Below are 20815 nucleotides of genomic sequence, written 5' to 3'. Positions count from 1 at the left end.
TTGTTATTATAAACATTGGGTTAACAACATTTAACAAGATCGTTAACCTAAAGGTTTCAAAACAACACTTACATGTAACGACTAACGATGACTTAACGACTCAGTTAAAATGTATATACATGTAGTGTTTTAATATGTATTTATACACTTTTGAAAGACTTCAATACACTTATCAAAATACTTCTACTTAACAAAAATGCTTACAATTACATTCTCGTTCAGTTTCATCAACAATTCTACTCGTATGCACCCGTATTCGTACTCGTACAATACACAGCTTTTAGATGTATGTACTATTGGTATATACACTCCAATGATCAGCTCTTAGCAGCCCATGTGAGTCACCTAACACATGTGGGAACCATCATTTGGCAACTAGCATGAAATATCTCATAAGATTACAAAAATATGAGTAATCATTCATGACTTATTTACATGAAAACAAAATTACATATCCTTTATATCTAATCCATACACCAACGACCAAAAACACCTACAAACACTTTCATTCTTCAATTTTCTTCATCTAATTGAACTCTCTCAAGTTCTATCTTCAAGTTCTAAGTGTTCTTCATAAATTCCAAAAGTTCTAGTTTCATAAAATCAAGAATACTTTCAAGTTTGCTAGCTCACTTCCAATCTTGTAAGGTGATCATCCAACCTCAAGAAATCTTTGTTTCTTACAGTAGGTTATCATTCTAATACAAGGTAATAATCATATTCAAACTTTGGTTCAATTTCTATAACTATAACAATCTTATTTCAAGTGATGATCTTACTTGAACTTGTTTTCGTGTCATGATTTTGCTTCAAGAACTTTGAGCCATCCAAGGATCCATTGAAGCTAGATCCATTTTTCTCTTTTCCAGTAGGTTCATCCAAGGAACTTAAGGTAGTAATGATGTTCATAACATCATTCGATTCATACATATAAAGCTATCTTATTCGAAGGTTTAAACTTGTAATCACTAGAACATAGTTTAGTTAATTCTAAACTTGTTCGCAAACAAAAGTTAATCCTTCTAACTTGACTTTTAAAATCAACTAAACACATGTTCTATATCTATATGATATGCTAACTTAATGATTTAAAACCTGGAAACACGAAAAACACCGTAAAACCGGATTTACGCCGTCGTAGTAACACCTCGGGCTGTTTTGGGTTAGTTAATTAAAAACTATGATAAACTTTGATTTAAAAGTTGTTATTCTGAGAAAATGATTTTTATTATGAACATGAAACTATATCCAAAAATTATGGTTAAACTCAAAGTGGAAGTATGTTTTCTAAAATGGTCATCTAGACGTCGTTCTTTCGACTGAAATGACTACCTTTACAAAAACGACTTGTAACTTATTTTTCCGACTAGAAACCTATACTTTTTTTCTTTAGATTCATAAAATAGAGTTCAATATGAAACCATAGCAATTTGATTCACTCAAAACGGATTTAAAATGAAGAAGTTATGGGTAAAACAAGATTGGATAATTTTTCTCATTTTAGCTACGTGAAAATTGGTAACAAATCTATTCCAACCATAACTTAATCAACTTGTATTATATATTATGTAATCTTGAGATACCATAGACACGTATACAATGTTTCGACCTATCATGTCGACACATCTATATATATTTCGGAACAACCATAGACACTCTATATGTGAATGTTGGAGTTAGCTATACAGGGTTGAGGTTGATTCCAAAATATATATAGTTTGAGTTGTGATCAATACTGAGATACGTATACACTGGGTCGTGGATTGATTCAAGATAATATTTATCGATTTATTTCTGTACATCTAACTGTGGACAACTAGTTGTAGGTTACTAACGAGGACAGCTGACTTAATAAACTTAAAACATCAAAATATATTAAAAGTGTTGTAAATATATTTTGAACATACTTTGATATATATGTATATATTGTTATAGGTTCGTGAATCAACCAGTGGCCAAGTCTTACTTCCCGACGAAGTAAAAATCTGTGAAAGTGAGTTATAGTCCCACTTTTAAAATTTAATATTTTTGGGATGAGAATACATGCAGGTTTTATAAATGATTTACAAAATAGACACAAGTACGTGAAACTACATTCTATGGTTGAATTATCGAAATCGAATATACCCCTTTTTATTAAGTCTGGTAATCTAAGAATTAGGGAACAGACACCCTAATTGACGCGAATCCTAAAGATAGATCTATTGGGCCTAACAAACCCCATCCAAAGTACCGGATGCTTTAGTACTTCGAAATTTATATCATATCCGAAGGGTGTCCCGGAATGATGGGGATATTCTTATATATGCATCTTGTTATTGTCGGTTACCAGGTGTTCACCATATGAATGATTTTTATCTCTATGTATGGGATGTGTATTGAAATATGAAATCTTGTGGTCTATTGTTACGATTTGATATATATAGGTTAAACCTATAACTCACCAACATTTTTGTTGACGTTCTAAGCATGTTTATTCTCAGGTGATTATTAAGAGCTTCCGCTGTCGCATACTTAAATAAGGACAAGATTTGGAGTCCATGCTTGTATGATATTGTGTAAAAACTGCATTCAAGAAACTTATTTTGTTGTAACATATTTGTATTGTAAACCATTATGTAATGGTCGTGTGTAAACAGGATATTTTAGATTATCATTATTTGATAATCTACGTAAAGCTTTTTAAACCTTTATTGATGAAATAAAGGTTATGGTTTGTTTAAAAATGAATGCAGTCTTTGAAAAACGTCTCATATAGAGGTCAAAACCTCGCAACGAAATCAATTAATATGGAACGTTTTTAATCAATAAGAACGGGACATTTCAACTGTCTCACTGCTACCCACTTGTATTCACTTGTACCATATATTCTTTATTTAAAGATCTTATATGTCGAAAAAAAATTACAAAACCTTTTAGCTTGAAAACACAAAGCAAAATAGAAATAACCTGAAGCTACACGAATCGGCCCAGGAGAATACTCTAAAATCGCTCATCTAAACCAACCCGAAGTTACGACGGCAACCACCCAAAAACACGACTGGAACCACTTGAATCACGACAAGAAACCACCTTAAAACACGACGGAAACCATCCAAAACCGCGACTTGGAACCACCCGAAACAACCCACCAATGCAAGATTAACTAAAAATAGAATCACAAGCGACCACCGAAACCATTAAACGAACGAAACATCTAATTTGAAAACTGTGAGTTAAAATTGATGAAATGAGAATGATCTAAATGTAAATATATATACAAGAGAGTAACGAGAAGGAGAGAAACCCTCTGGACCGCCAGCCAAATTCAACGACCGGAGATTGTGAGTAAAATATGCGGCGGTTGTTTTAGGATGTTAGGGTTTTCATATCATTATAATCTACATCGAATTTCAAATTAGAATTAGTATACAATAAGGTTTTATTATAATTACAATTCAATCCATCTGTATAGGAGTTGTATATCTTTGTAACTATGTTGGGTATCAAATAATCAAAAATCTAAAATGCAAAAACATATAAAACAACTAGTAAGATTGCTAGCAACGATGATCCGTTGCAGGATGCCATTCAACGATGTCGTTGCTAGGAGGCGTGGTATGATGCGCCGTTGGAACCCTGCCGGACAAAATGTCAATGTTTGACATGGTTGAAGACATGGGTGTGGCATTTTATCGAATAAAAAAAATAAATAAAAGAAATTCAAAAATAGTTACATACTAGCCGTTTGGAATTATTTTTTTTAATTACAACATATTTGCCTATATATACTACTACCATTCACATACTTTTTATACTTCAAAATACTACTCAAAGTATTTAATAAAAATATTATTTATAGCGTTCGTACGATGGATCGAGAAGATGAAAATTATGAAGCACCATTGCATATAATCCACTTGAAGCACTCGATGCTATCGACTTTTTAGAAGAAGATGAAACAGAAAACGAAGTTGTTTCTATACCTAGAGCTCCTAGAAGACATTTTCGGAGAGATCCGGAAGGAACCGCTAAACGATTGTTCAACGATTATTTTTCTGACACACCCACTTTCCCGCATGATCGTTTTCGGAAACGCTTCCATATGAGCAAGTCTTTGTTTATCCGTATATGTCGAGGTATAATTAACTTTAATCAACAACATATTCCCGATTACATTAGTTTTTTAAACAAAAACGGGATGCAACCGGTTTATATGGTTTTAATGTTTTTCAAAAATGTACGTCCGCTATAAGACAATTAGCGTACGGTGTTGCTCCCGATTTATTTGATGAATATTTACATATGGGTGAATCAACATCTTATAAATGTTTGAAAAACTTTTGCAAAAGTGTGTTACACATATATTCGACCAAGTACATGAGAAGGCCAAATGCACATGATGTGCAACGTTTAATTTCTAAACATAAAGAAATACATGGTTTTCCGGGTATGCTAGGAAGTATCGATTATATGCATTGGGGTTGGAGAAATTTTCCAGTTGCTCGGAAAGGACATTATATACGAGGTGATCATGGTTACCCAACAATTATGTTAGAGGCAATGGCCTCGTACGATACATGGATTTGGCATTCTTTTTTTGGTCCCGCAGGTTCAAACAACGACATAAACGTGCTAAATAAATCGGATTTATTTAACGATTTATTACAAGATTGGTTACCTCCGTGTAACTATACCGTGAATGAGTTACAATATAAAAGAAAGTATTATTTGGCCGATGGAATTTATCCCGAATTGGCAACTCTAGTGAAATCCTTCAAAGGTACCATAGATCCAAAGGCAAAGAAATTTAAAAGATTCTAAGAGTCCGCAAGTAAATATATTGAACGAAGTTTCGGTATACTACAAGGTCGGTTTGCCATTATTAAAATCCGGCAAGACAATTCTATATTAGTAAAATTCAAAGTATTATGTATACTTGTGTGCTCTTACACAATATGATAACCGAAGACAATGGTTGTGCATTTAGTAGGCTTGAAGAAGATTACCCGCTGGCGCGTCGTCCCCCACAATTAGACATTCGAAAACGCCTTGAACTTCATATGCGAATGGACAAAGAACTAAGAGATAGAAGCAGACATCATTTACGAGATAATCTTATCGAACACATGTGGAATCTTCCACCAAACCACCGTGTTCGCTATAATCCGGATGTGGGACTATCAAACATTCCCGAACACGTGAATGATGAACAAGAGGATGATGAACAGGTGGATGAAGAAGAGTATGTAGATGAAGATTGAGATGGAGACTAGTTTATGTTTATTGTAATTTTTATTAAGTTGTGTTATTAACTTTTATGTAATGTAATGAGTTTAAGTATAATGTGATATTATTATTATTATTATTATTATTATTATTATTATTATTATTATTATTATTATTATTATTACTATTATTATTATTATTATTATTTTTATTATTATTACAAGTCGAATATAATATTTTTTTTTCAAACAACACTTTTATTACAAACACAGATACAGTTATAATATTTTCAACTTTAAGATAAATAAACAGAAACACAATAAAACATTAAAAACACCAACAACTTAATAATCGAAATCTCCAAAACAACGACCATCAGTATCGTAAATAGGCCCAGTAGGTTCCTCATTTTCACGTTAGACATTTTCATCGACATAACGTCAAGCAATGCTCTCTTCATCTTCGTAAATCAAATAAAGAGAAATGCGATTAGAATGCGCATCCAAGGTATCTTTTATACCATACCACCGTTGGTTAGTACTGAGATATGTAGCGGACAGTTCCGGATCAGAATCATCTTCAAAATACAAGACGTCTGTATGTTCGAACGGAACCTTTTTTTTCAAAAAGGCTAAAAGGTCATGTAGACCAAAGTCTCGAATGACAATTCCTTCGAATGACCCTTTCGAATGACCCTTTCGAATGATACTTGTAATCAGAAAGTTTCATTTCAATACGGAAGTCACCTCCGTAATGAACATCGAATGCAACAATTATGGGGGGAAAGGTTAACATTTTTGGTAAGAAAGGTGTGTTTTGATTTGAATTGAGAAGTGAAATGTATGTTATAATTTGAGTTATGTGGAAGTATTTATAGAGAAAATTTTAAAATTTTTAAAAACTAGTCGTGTTTTGGAGCATTTAATTTAAAAAAAAAATATAAATTCAATTTCAAAAACTAGCCGTTTGATTTAAAAATTAAATTTATAAAAATAAATATAATAAAACTAGCCGTTGCAGGCAACTTAAAAAAAGTCGGTTTCAAAAACTAGCCGTTGAATTTAAATTCTATTTTAAAAAAAATAAATATAATAAAACTAATAATAATATTAATAAATATATAATTATTTGAAGTGTGGTCAATGTGCTTGTAGTCGTGGATATTAGTGAATGTGACGGGTTAAGTAATAGAAAAAAGCTATTTAGCTTGTGCTAATGTTACAGCAATGTCTTTTCATGATATGTGTTATGCATAAGAGTAGTCTAACATGATTAATTTAATTTGAAACAATGTCGTCTTATATGTCGGCAACTTCTAGTTTAAAGAGTACTAATTTTTATTAATGAGCTAATAATCTACTGTTACATCAGAAACCTAACCATTTTTATTAAACAAAATTCATACTCATTCTTTTAATTCGGTCCTCTTATTTATAACCTTAGAAAACCAGTAATATGATGACATGTGTAACAAAAATATACGTGGCTTAAAACAGGTGACGTTACTTAATAGCTTCGTGATACGATTAGACGTGAACTAGTTGCGATGCAACCTCCGTTCGTACGCTAAAGACTTCCGAAATGGTGCAAGTGCCAAACACACAAATATAATCTTCCACCGCTTAGATCTCAGCCGTTGATTTTAACGTTTTAGTGAATTGATATAGTATCTAGTCCCTGTAGTATATTAAAATAACTACTTTATCCTTATGTTTATTGTTTTTCCCCTTTTGGGATATTTTAAAGTGTGTAAACAACCGAACATGCTAATAAAACTCATTTGAGTGATAATGTGAAGATGAATATAAAAAAAAACAAAATATGGTTGTACACTATCACAACTGTATCTATCCATTAGTGACAAAATAATAAAAAAAAATAGCATAACACATAGCAATATGTATTCATCTTTGAATGTCTTCCATCTTTCGATTAATAGACTCTAGAGCATAAGGTGTTCACTCCATTTTTCAGTGTTCATTTCGGTGTCCAAAATGAAAGTCGAGATTGACTTTCAATGACATGAGTGGAGGTGTTCACAATGTACATTTCAGTGTCCATTATTATATTTCAATTTTTTTAAATAATTTTTACTATTTTTATTATTAATTATTGTTTATAATTTAAACAAACTTCATAACATAAAACAAAATACATAATTAAAATTTCATAAAATAAAGTAAAATTACATTTATTCACAAAATAAAATAAATTACTTAATAAAATGCATAAAAGTACGTTTATTCTCGGATAGACCACAAATGCTCAACCAAATCGGCTCGTAACCCTTCGTGCAATTCCCTATCACATAGCTCCGTTGCTCTTCGATTATGAGTGTCGCACCTTTTGATTCAAGAACCGGCTCATGAACCCAATCATTCTCAAAAATGTTGTCACTGGTGTCTTCAATAATCATGTTGTGTAGTATTATGCATGTATACATAAGACATATCATGTTATTCAACCTTGTAAGCTCTTGCGGGTTGTTGTAGAATATGCCAACGACCCAGTAGAATTTCAAAAGTTCTTTGAACATCTTTTCAAGCGACAACTTGTTTTCTTGAAAAGTAAGAATGCTTGTCATCAACGAAACTTGAAAATGCTTTGATAAATGATGTCCTTGTTGAATAAATCTCGTCTCCTAAATAGTAGCCTCTTTTGTACTCCATGACGTTTACATTATAAGGAATGTCCGACATGTCTTCGACAAGCATTAAGTTGAACAAAGGACTAGTACATAAGACATTTAAGTCGTTATTTGATCCCACCACACCAAAAAAGCATGTCATAGCCGATTATCATACGAGGCAGCGGCTTCAAGCATAATAGTTGGGTGACTATCATCGCCTCTCATATATTGGCCTCTCCACGCAAATGGACATTTTGGCCACGCCCACTGCATTGTAACAACCCAAACCAACCAGCGATTAAACCGTGTAAAATTACAAAAAAAAAATTGTTGAACTGCCACCTGGCGCGGCGCGCCACCAGGGGTGCGCGGCGCGCCAAACCTGTCTGTCCGGAAAGTCTTTAAACGCGAAAATGTTTGACTAGTTCCCGACATATTTAGGCGTAACGCTTTTAACCCCATGTTCTATATATAAAAACTAGCACGTTCTATTAATAAAATTATGTTTACGAAGCGGGACCCACATCGACCCAAATTACCCTTTAAGTATCAAAATACAATTTTCGACCATAAGACTTTTAATACAAAACAAAGCCGAGCATGGCGATTGGGGATACGCTACCCAATTCTAATAAATCCAAAAGCAAGCCTTCTACGCAAACTATGCAAGTCCTCTAATCCTCGCGCTTACCCGAGCCACCATCCGCATGCAATCTATAAAAAGAGTCAACAACGAGAGGGTAAGCTAACGCTTAGTGAATGATAATATACTACATACATATACATGTATAAAATGGACACGTCACAAAATAACAAATACCGCATACCGAGGCATCCATATAAGGCACTACACTAAGCATACCGTACGATCTCTAAGCAACGAGCTAAAGATACAACAACAATATAAGTTCACCAACGACGATGTGAACAACGCCAAATAGCTACACCCGGAGGGTTAGCTACAACACAACAATACATTAATATATAACAATATAAACGAACAAGGTTAACACCTTAACCCAATACCGAGAACCAAATACCACAATGAAGATTGGCCGAACTACACGAGCCTTAGTAATTCGAAACCACACGAGATTACTATCTTCACAACATCGAGGTTGGCCGAACTACACGAGCCTTAGTAATCCGAAACCACACGAGATTACTACCTCAATAAGATGAACGAACTACACGAGTCACCATGAATCCGAACTACACGAGATTCATTTCCACAATACAATAAGATGACCGAAACCACACGCGTCATCGTGAATCCGAATACACACGCGATTCACTTCTCAATATTATACCCTTCGCCATTGGGGTTATATCAACCACATCACAACCACGTGTGATAATGTACACGCGAACGCGTACTTCGCCAAAGATGGTCAACCAAAACGCACAACCGTGCCAATTGGACTCATACAAAAGTCCATCAAATCCATCTATATGTGAAGTGAGCTCTATAGCCGAGAATCACTTCACCCGACCCGCACCCATCCTACACATACATATGCACATAGGATATTATCACTCACCTTGAAGTCTTGAAGAATGCTTCCAAGTAATCCGCAACTCGCCAATGGAAAGTACCTATTCCATTATCACAATTACAACAATACACTTAGAGCGGATTTACAAATCAACCCAATTCGTCACTTAGTGCAATTTCGACCCAAATGCACTTCCAAGCACAAACCGTGCCCAAAACTAACCAATAATCGCTAACACAAGTGAGAATGGTCCTAATACGCCAATTAAACCCGAACTCAAGTGTTAAACACGCGTCATACCCATTTTGACACTAAAACCCTAGTTTTGACCCATTAAGTCAAAATCTCACCATTTACAAGTTTTAACACCAAAACACATTTAACTCGGTTTAATACTTCAACTTAATCCATTTTAAGTTTATAAACCTCATTAAATCGCCAAATGGGTCATAATCACCACCAAACCCTAATTTGACCCAAAGTCACAATTAGTCAACCAAATAACCTTAAATGGGTTTCAATACTTCCATAATCACTAACTTAAGTGATTAAACTCAATTTCAAGTCCTAAACATAACCAATTTGTTCACCAACCCAAAATCCACCAACACTAACAATAAACCCGATTACTAGCATCACTAAACCCACTTCATGAGTCTAAATGGGTTTATCAACAAATCAAGTTCAAACCCTAACTTTGAATAGCAAAATCAACAATGAAATTCGGAGTTAGAACTTACCAATACCGCCAAAATGATGCCGTTGACGAGTAGAACAACTTTAATGCTTGAGGTTTGACCCGAAACAACCTCCTTCTTCTCCAAATGGAGTTCTCTCTCACTAGTACTCAATCTCTCTCTAGGGTTTGAGGATGGGAGTGTTTGATGAGTGAGAAATGAGCTCCAATGGAGTTCTAGGTCAGTATTGATGACCCCAAACCGACCCTAATTGAAAAGACCAAAGTACCCCTCATTTAAACCTTTTAAAAAGGCTGAAAATTGCCTCTGCAGCAATCGGAGCGCCGCGCCAGAAGGTGGAGCGCCGCTCCAAATAACTGGAAATTGTGGTCGAGCCCAAAACAGGTTTCAGCAACTTGTTTTGGCCATAACTTTTCGACCGTAACTCCGTTTTCGATGAATCAAATATCGTTGGAAACGTAATAAGATATTCTATCCAATGGTAAGGCTTTGAAACATCAACTCAAACTTTATTTGGGGTTGAAAAGGTACGTACACACCTTGTACCTCAAACAACGTCCAGTATTCTTCGACGGTCGAGCAAGCAACACCTACATGCTGTGCATACTCCATTCACACATCGTACACCTTAAATACATTATGTACAATAAATATTTGGGTCTTACAACTCTCCCCCACTTAGAATCGATCACGTCCTCGTGATCTTCTCCACTTAACCAATCCGGACCTACTCAACGATCCTCAATCATAAGTCCAATACGAATTTTCCTAGACAATTCTTCCCAATGAATCACCTTTAACCACTAAAATCGTCACCCACGATTTATCAAAACCACAATCCGAGCACTAAAACCATGCTCCTACCCCAACATCGGGAGAAACTCAACTAATCTCGTACCGAGATATCAATCCCTTAGCGTACTATTACCGAGTACAATGCTAGAAGCAACCAAGTCTCAACCTAGGGTCAACAACCCAAAATGATGAAGACCGAACCAAACTAATCCTTACGGATCCCATCAATCAATAAACATCCATTGTAGTGCACAATACGACCAATACGCAACTATCGTAACATCATAATCCAACGGTTAGAAACCGGTAGCGCCCAAGCGACTATGGCGACGCTAATCCCATGGTGTACAAAATCGACGATCTTCACACCCGTAACAACACGTGAGCGAAACACGGCTATCGCATCACTAATCACACAACACACGAAGGCTAGCCGAAAACACACACACCTTAGTGAATCCGAACTACACGCGATTCACTGCCTTCACCACAACAACAATCGGGAATGGCCGAACTACACGCGCCATAGTGAATCCGAACTACACGAGAGTCACTATCCCGGAGGAATGACCGAACTACACGAGTCAATTGTGAATCCGAACTACACGAGATTCACTCCTCAATACAATGACCGAAACCACACGAGTCATTCGTGAATCCGAACTACACGAGATTCACTTCCACAACATCGAGGTTGGCCGAACTACACGAGCCTTAGTAATCCGAAACCACACGAGATTACTACCTCAATAAGATGACCGAACTACACGATTCACCATGAATCCGAACTACACGAGATTCATTTAGTTAAGATGACCGAAACCACACGTGTCATCGTGAATCCGAAACCACACGCGATTCACAATCTCAACATAGGAATGGTACTCGCATTTCCCACCGGTACTCGCATTTCCCGATAGTGTTACACCATACCGACATAACACTACTCCCTTGATGAAGTCAGCGGACCCCAAAGGTCATACTCCACCAATCTCAACACCGGATGAAGTCAGCGGACCCGAAGATCATGCTTCACCGATATAACACCATGCTCATGATGAAGTCAGCGGACCCCGAAAGTCATGCTCCACCAATCACGTATTCCCATGATGAAGTCAGCGGACCCTAAAGATCATGCTTCATCAAACAACCATACCATAATCGAGCAAGAACCACCTATACCAAACATAGGTACCAAACAATAATTCTCCACAAGAGAACCCGACACACACCTCCCTTAACTGGAGGATTTCACCTTGCTCGCCAAACACGTCCATTATCTCTCAACGAGATTTACCACGTTACCACCTCGGTGATGATTCAAATCCAAACCATAAGTACAATTTATCCGAAATTGTACTCTACCACAAATCGACCAAACCAGGTCTCGACAACATTTTCCGGATCTACCAAAAGCATCATCCGAAATCTCACACTAAAACTTCCTCGTGCGGGAGTGTAACTCCCCCACTTAGAACCACGTTCCATATCCACAACTCGTACAACCGCACAATGCTACAACAGGTAGACTTTACCAACAATTGGGCTCACACTACCCATTACCACATCTTACTCCAACCTTGAGCACACGAAGGATTTTAACCAACCCTTAAACACTTTGTACGAAAAGTGTACCGCAACACAATCGGAGTCGAACACCACGCTAGTAGGTATAAAAGAGGCACCTAATGTCGCGTCATAAAGGCTCCATTACCAACACACATCGAGATTTAAAACACTCGATCTCAAGGGTTCCAACCAACCGACGAACCTCATGATTCGTCACTTCAACATAAAAGCGAACACGCGCTTAACAACCAAACACCAAAACCATTTCCGTGGCTTGGTAGAAACGTTTCCCAAATACTAAGGAATGCTTGGTTGCACCAAGTCTTACGCCCTTCGCCCGTCAATCAAACATCAACATAGGGTACTTCCATTAGGAACGTCACCCATAGCATAACACGCACAACAAAGGCACGCAACTCAAACTCAAACGGAATTTAATAAATAATCAAAAGACATATTTATCAAAATTGAACGTACCTTAACATCTCCTGGCCGCACCCGTCCCCGCTAACTTGGGACATTTCGACTTACGATGTCCTTCTTTTTGGCAATTGAAGCACACCATACCATCACCCTTTGGTACCGAACATTCCCAAGACTTGTGACCCCTCACGCCACAATTGTAACATCTAGCCGCACTAGAATCCGACATACCCGTTCGCGTACCACCCGTGCTCACACTCGGACCCTTAGCCCTCTTACTCGGAGCACCATAAGAAACGGCCCTTCCCTCACTTGAAGGTTCACCCTTTTTCGATCGTGAATACGACTCGAAACCTCTAGCCAAGTCGAATAATTCCGAAAACGATTTCGCTTGACCCCGGCTAATTTTACTTTTCAAGTCATCATTCAAGGTCCGATAGAAATCTCCCATCAACAAACGATCATTCCCCAAATACTCTGGACAAAAACGAGCCTTTGCCATAAAGGTCGTCTTGAGAGTACTCAAATCCATAGATCCTTGTCGCAAATTTCGCAACTCATTACGCAATTCCCACAAATCGGCCGAAGTCCGGAACTCCTCGAAGAATTCCTCCTTAAAGTCGTCCCACGATAAAGCCATAAACGTCTCGCCACCGACAAGATCAATCTTACCATCCAACCAATCCCTTGCCCTACCCCGCAACAAACTCGTAGCGAGTCTCGTCTTTCTCTCGGGAGGGCAATCAATAGTACAGAAACACCCTTCGACGTCCGAAATCCAAGTTGTGCTTACCAAAGGATCCGGCTTTCCGTCATACATCGGGGGTTTAGTCCTCATGAAGCTCTTAAGATAACGCTCCATTTCACCACTACTTTGAAGTTCGGAATACCTCCTTTCCATTCTTTCTTCTAACGCACCCATTTGCTCCACAACGGCGGCCGCAACCCTAGCGTTAAACTCCACGTCATTCGCCTCGGTCTCGTTTCGCGTCGTCATTCTAAAGAATGCAAAACGATTAGTCCACGAACGTGTAAAACCTTACGCACGACACAGCCCCATCTTGCTAAACACTCATCGTACATCACTTGTTAGACACGATTTGTACCCGTAATAAGGTTTGCAAGTTCTTATTACGCACACATGCCGCATCGACTCGTTAGTACAACGACCGTCTCGCTCGATGATATACACAAACACAACCAAAATTCTACGCGGTACAAACACACGCGAGAATTATTATCACAACACAACAACATATTAATAATATCCGCATTACTAATATACACGTTAGTCAACCTATAGCCAAGGCACTAACCAAACCCATTCCGACCCGTAATCCTACAAGTCCCGCAACAATTTAAGCACACACAAGTCTAAGTCTAGGCACCTATCTCAAGTCACCAAAATCCCTTAGACCATGCTCTGATACCACTTGTAACAACCCAAACCAACCCGCGATTAAACCGTGTAAAATTACAAAAAAAAAAATTGCTGAACTGCCACCTGGCGCGGCGAGCCACCAGGGGTGCGCGGCGCGCCAAACCTGTCTGTCCGGAAAGTCTTTAAACGCGAAAATGTTTGACTAGTTCCCAACATATTTAGGCGTAACGCTTTTAACCCCATGTTCTATATATAAAAACTAGCACGTTCTATTAATAAAATTATGTTTACGAAGCGGGGCCCACATCGACCCAAATTACCCTTTAAGTATCAAAATACAATTTTCGACCATAAGACTTTTAATACAAAACAAAGCCGAGCATGGCGATTGGGGATACGCTACCCAATCCTAATAAATCCAAAAGCAAGCCTTCTACGCAAACTATGCAAGTCCTCTAATCCTCGCGCTTACCCGAGCCACCATCCGCATGCAATCTATAAAAAGAGTCAACAACGAGAGGGTAAGCTAACGCTTAGTGAATGATAATATACTACATACATATATATGTATAAAATGGACACGCCACAAAATAACAAATACCGCATACCGAGGCATCCATATAAGGCACTACACTAAGCATACCGTACGATCTCTAAGCAACGAGCTAAAGATACAACAACAATATAAGTTCACCAACGACGATGTGAACAACGCCAAATAGCTACACCCGGAGGGTTAGCTACAACACAACAATACATTAATATATAACAATATAAACGAACAAGGTTAACACCTTAACCCAATATCGAGAACCAAATACCACAATGAAGATTGGCCGAACTACACGAGCCTTAGTAATCCGAAACCACACGAGATTACTATCTTCACAACATCGAGGTTGGCCGAACTACACGAGCCTTAGTAATCCGAAACCACACGAGATTACTACCTCAATAAGATGACCGAACTACACGAGTCACCATGAATCCGAACTACACGAGATTCATTTCCACAATACAATAAGATGACCGAAACCACACGCGTCATCGTGAATCCGAATACACACGCGATTCACTTCTCAATATTATACCCTTCGCCATTGGGGTTATATCAACCACATCACAACCACGTGTGATAATGTACACGCGAACGCGTACTTCGCCAAATATGGTCAACCAAAACGTACAACCGTGCCAATTGGACTCATACAAAAGTCCATCAAATCCATCTATATGTGAAGTGAGCTCTATAGCCGAGAATCACTTCACCCGACCCGCACCCATCCTACACATACATATGCACATAGGATATTATCACTCACCTTGAAGTCTTGAAGAATGCTTCCAAGTAATCCGCAACTCGCCAATGGAAAGTACCTATTCCATTATCACAATTACAACAATACACTTAGAGTGGATTTACAAATCAACCCAATTCGTCACTTAGTGCAATTTCGACCCAAATGCACTTCCAAGCACAAACCGTGCCCAAAACTAACCAATAATCACTAACACAAGTGAGAATGGTCCTAATACGCCAATTAAACCCGAACTCAAGTGTTAAATACGCGTCATACCCATTTTGACACTAAAACCCTAGTTTTGACCCATTAAGTCAAAATCTCACCATTTACAAGTTTTAACACCAAAACACATTTAACTCGGTTTAATACTTCAACTTAATCCATTTTAAGTTTATAAACCTCATTAAATCGCCAAATGGGTCATAATCACCACCAAACCCTAATTTGACCCAAAGTCACAATTAGTCAACCAAATAACCTTAAATGGGTTTCAATACTTCCATAATCACTAACTTAAGTGATTAAACTCAATTTTAAGTCCTAAACATAACCAATTTGTTCACCAACCCAAAATCCACCAACACTAACAATAAACCCGATTACTAGCATCACTAAACCCACTTCATGAGTCTAAATGGGTTTATCAACAAATCAATTTCAAACCCTAACTTTGAATAGCAAAATCAACAATGAAATTCGGAGTTAGAACTTACCAATACCGCCAAAATGATGCCGTTGACGAGTAGAACAACTTTAATGCTTGAGGTTTGACCCGAAACAACCTCCTTCTTCTCCAAATGGAGTTCTCTCTCACTAGAACTCAATCTCTCTCTAGGGTTTGAGGATGAGAGTGTTTGATGAGTGAGAAATGAGCTCCAATGGAGTTCTAGGTCAGTCTTGATGACCCCAAACCGACCCTAATTGAAAAGACCAAAGTACCCCTTATTTAAACCTTTTAAAAAGGCTGAAAATTGCCTCTGCAGCAATCGGCGCGCCGCTCCAGAAGGTGGAGCGCCGCTCCAAATAACTGGAAATTGTGGTCGAGCCCAAAACAGGTTTCAGCAACTTGTTTTGGCCATAACTTTTCGACCGTAACTCCGTTTTCGATGAATCAAATATCGTTGGAAACGTAATAAGATATTCTATCCAATGGTAAGGCTTTGAAACATCAACTCAAACTTTATTTGGGGTTGAAAAGGTACGTACACACCTTGTACCTCAAACAACGTCCAGTATTCTTCGACGGTCGAGCAAGCAACACCTACATGCTGTGCATACTCCATTCACACATCGTACACCTTAAATACATTATGTACAATAAATATTTGGGTCTTACATGCATACAATCTATGCTACCCATCATTCCCGAGAAACCATGAATCTCTACACCAGTCGCGCTACCGCGTATAATCGTTCATTGTCATGCCTCGTTGGCTCTCTTAGGTATTCATTTGCATACAAAACAATGACGCATTTTCTAAAGTTGGGGAGAGACTCCCAGGAAACACGTTCTGACATTTGCAAATACTCATCCAAAGCATCCGAAGCATAACCGTATGTTAGCTGACGTAGTGCGACATTAACTTTCAAATGCGTACTAATACTCCATTTGCCACGCGAATATAGTCTCATCGGAAACCATCTAAAATATGGTGGTAATGGATTTGCGGAGTAGCTTAGAATATCATCCATAATTCTTAGAAAAACACGTCGCCGCATTCAAAACCGTAGTTTGAAATTTTCATCTGTATATTTGCAACCTTCATCAAAATAATCGTCTATCAAACGATCATGTGTACCATAATGATCACGACGTATGTAACAATGAGTATTTTCACCATCATTGCTAGAAGAATTAACCCCGTTTAAAATGTCGAGCGTATAGTTTGTAAAATCGTCTGAAGAACTCGAAAGCGACATTGTTATTAAAAATTAAAAACAAAGATAGTTTGATATTGGATGGAAGGGAGAATATATAATGAAAGTGGTGAGAAAAAAAAAATGAATGAAGGTGTGTAATCTTCAGAGGAAAAAGTCAAGAAAAAAGAAAAAAAGAGGAAAAAGGAAAATTAGTCGTTAAACGGTTTTAAATTCAAAATCACAACGGTCAGATTAGACACCTTCGGTACCCCGACTTTGTGAAACCGACGCCGAAACCGACGGTGTGCCGGTATCGACCGACAGTCGATCCCGACGTCGAATATGACCGACGGAAAAAAAATCCGTGGACACCGAGTGTTCTTAGTAATAAAATTATGTCACTTATGTATATATATATATATATATATATATATATATATATATATATATATATATATATATATATATATATATATATATATATATATATATATATATATATAAATTAGATAGATAACATGTATATGTGTTTGCTACTATTAAAGTCTCTTTATTTTAATTTCATTGATATTAATTCGTGTTTATTTATTTTGAAATAATATTATTTAAATTTTAAATCAAGAAACTTGTGTTAATATATAATTATTCATGATATTATATAATGGAGTAGTAGATTTTACATATAAATGTTGGAGATTTTGTGCCAAACTCTATTATATTAAAGAGTTAATTACACTGATGGTCCCTGTGGTTTTGGTTAAATTACGTCGCTAGTCGCTAACTCTTAAAAATTATATGCTTCGTCCCTGTAGTTTTAAGTCCAAACGGCGGTGGTCCGTGTGATTTTGGTTAAATTACGTCGGTAGTCCCTAACTCTTGAAAACTATATGCCTCGTCCCCGTGGTTTTAAGTCAAAACGGCAGTGGTCTCTGTGGTCTTGGTTAAATTACGTCGCTAGTCCATAACTCTTAAAAATTAATTGCTTCGTCCCTGTGGTTTTAAGTCCAAACGGCGGTGGTTCAGAAACATGGAAGTTACAAGTTGGTGAAACATGGAAGATTCAAATGTCCTTGGGTGTTACACGCTAGCAAGTTACAAGTTGATGAAACATGAAAGATTAAAACATACTGTGATAAACATAAGTGTGATCAATCAGAGTTATCAAGCAATGTTCATATGTTTATTTGGCAAATGAGATTATGCAACAAATTGAGGGCAATCCAGACATACCAACACAAGCATTAAAACAAGAGTTAGAGAAAAAGTATGCAGTCAAAGTAATTATAAGGCATATTATGCAAAACAGAAAGCACTTCAACGAATTCTAGGTGATTACAAACAACAATACACCTCATTGAAGACGTTAGAATAATGGCATGACTTCCGCAATAACACCTCATCGTAATTCGTAACAGATTAATTACCTTAATGATCGCTGAATTGGATAAACCCTAACCGAATTGAACCATAAAGCTTGTATCGAGTGGAACTCGATAAGTAACAATGGAACCCTAGAAAATGACGTTGGGGATTTTATTCGGTATATAGTGTTTATGAGCCAAAGAGTACGTGTTTAAATTACCTTTTTAGACATCATGTGATCATCACGTGTTTCCATGTAACAAAGACGATTGAAGGAAGTTTAAAAAAGAACCACCGCCGTTTGAATTTAAAACCAAAGGGACAAAGCATATAATTATTAAGAGTTAGGGACTAGGGACGTAATTTAACCAAGACCACAGGGACCACCTCCGTTTGGACTTAAAACCACAGGGACGAAGCATATAATTTTTAAGAGTTAGGGACTAGAGACGTAATTAAACAGTGGCGATTCCAGGATACAAACTCAATGAGGTCCTTAAAATTTTTTTCAGTCCTAATTATATTTGAATGTTATTTTAGTGGTTGTTTACTTTCAAAAGACTGCAAGTTCGGAAAATATATTGGATCTGAGTAATTAAATATAGTGATGTCCTATATATTTTAAAGGAAAAACTATAAATTCGAAAAAGTTATGGGGTCCTCCAGTTAATTTTAGTGGTGTCCTATACAATGTACATGGTATTTTCTACTAATAATTTTCAAAGTAGCGGGGTCCCGTGACCCCACGAGTCACCATGTAAAGTCGTAACTGTAATTAAACCAAAATCACAGGGACCATTGGTGTAATTAATTATATATTAAAAGATGAAGATTATAAATTAATATCGTATCAAAATCTGAATTGATAAAATACATACTTAGTATTACGTTAAATATTGATTTCTAATAGCTAATCAAACTAAACTTTAAGTATAAAATTGAAGTTTTAAAAACTGATTAAATATAACTTCTAACACCATGCAAATATTAACGCTTTCGTTTTTTTTCCGGCGAAAATATTAATATATAAATATAAAGATCGTAATGATCCGGTGGAGTACACAAACGATTACAATTGGAAGGCCTCGCTCTGATCGTCCTACACATTGGACGTTAACATTGAAAGAGAGCGAGCACATTGAAAATGTTGAAAATGAAATTAAAAGAAACAATACATTCGTACAACCCATCAAACCTAAATCTAAACATTACATAAAACCGGGCTCGTATCTAACGCCGCAAATACCACAACTCAAAAGCCGTACACTAAAATGAACGTCGGGCACTCTAGCAGCACCTAACTCGAAGCCTGCAAATCAAAGTAACCTCTCGTACCCGAAAAACCTCTAAGAACTCCGAAAACAGAGAACCACAAGCCCGTCGAATAAGATCAAACCCCCGTTCGAGCGGAAAAAAGGACCCCGAGAGAACTACTTCAAAATACATCAACTTTCCGAGGTTAACTAAATCAACACACGTTGGCAACGACATCGAGTCCACCCGAATAGACTCGACTATGGGAAAGGTATGAACACAACATCGGAACAACAATCGAACATAGCAAAACACGAAGTCAAACCAAAAGAGACCAGGCCATCAACGCCGAATTTTCAGAGGACTTTTACAAACCTACAACCACCAGAAGCCAGAAACTAGTAGCCGGCTCCCGCCGGCGACCGCCAGCAGCCACCAGCAACCACCAGCAGAAACCAACTGCCAAATGGCTCCAGAAAACTACGAAAGGCCGCCAACAACATCAACTCTCATCGGCAGCCTCTCACAGCCGTCTAACAACCACCATGTTTACCCACAACCACCCAAAGTAGACGCCGGTCAAAAGTGGCAAACGGCCACTAACAGTCGTCATCCGCCAACAGTGGTTACTGGCGGAGTTCGGCCACCGAAAGTTGCATGGTTTCAACACACACAAAAAACACCTACCACAAACCCACCAAATCAGTCCAAAACCTCAAAACAAAATCGGAACTTACCATGATGAGAGTAGAATTCTGGTGGAATTCGCCGCCTACCACCACCATAGGAGAGAAACCGGTAATGAACATCGGAGATGAAGAGAAATGGCGAGCAAC

At 37.5% G+C, this 20815-nt stretch overlaps 1 protein-coding gene across 1 annotated transcript; it reads right to left on the bottom strand.

Annotated features, from left to right (window-relative positions):
- Window positions 1-16886: 16886 nt before the first annotated feature.
- On the bottom strand, window positions 16887-17423 carry LOC139844988 (uncharacterized). Its single transcript, XM_071835235.1, has 2 exons — window positions 17230-17423; window positions 16887-17145 (listed from the first exon to the last, which is right to left on the bottom strand). The coding sequence occupies exons 1-2, from the start codon at window positions 17421-17423 to the stop codon at window positions 16887-16889; spliced, it is 453 nt and encodes a 150-aa protein (XP_071691336.1).
- Window positions 17424-20815: the final 3392 nt, after the last annotated feature.

The sequence above is a fragment of the Rutidosis leptorrhynchoides genome, chromosome 1 (genome assembly GCF_046630445.1).
Source record: "Rutidosis leptorrhynchoides isolate AG116_Rl617_1_P2 chromosome 1, CSIRO_AGI_Rlap_v1, whole genome shotgun sequence".
Lineage (NCBI taxonomy): Eukaryota > Viridiplantae > Streptophyta > Magnoliopsida > Asterales > Asteraceae > Rutidosis > Rutidosis leptorrhynchoides.
This window is presented reverse-complemented; position numbering and strand designations above follow the sequence as displayed.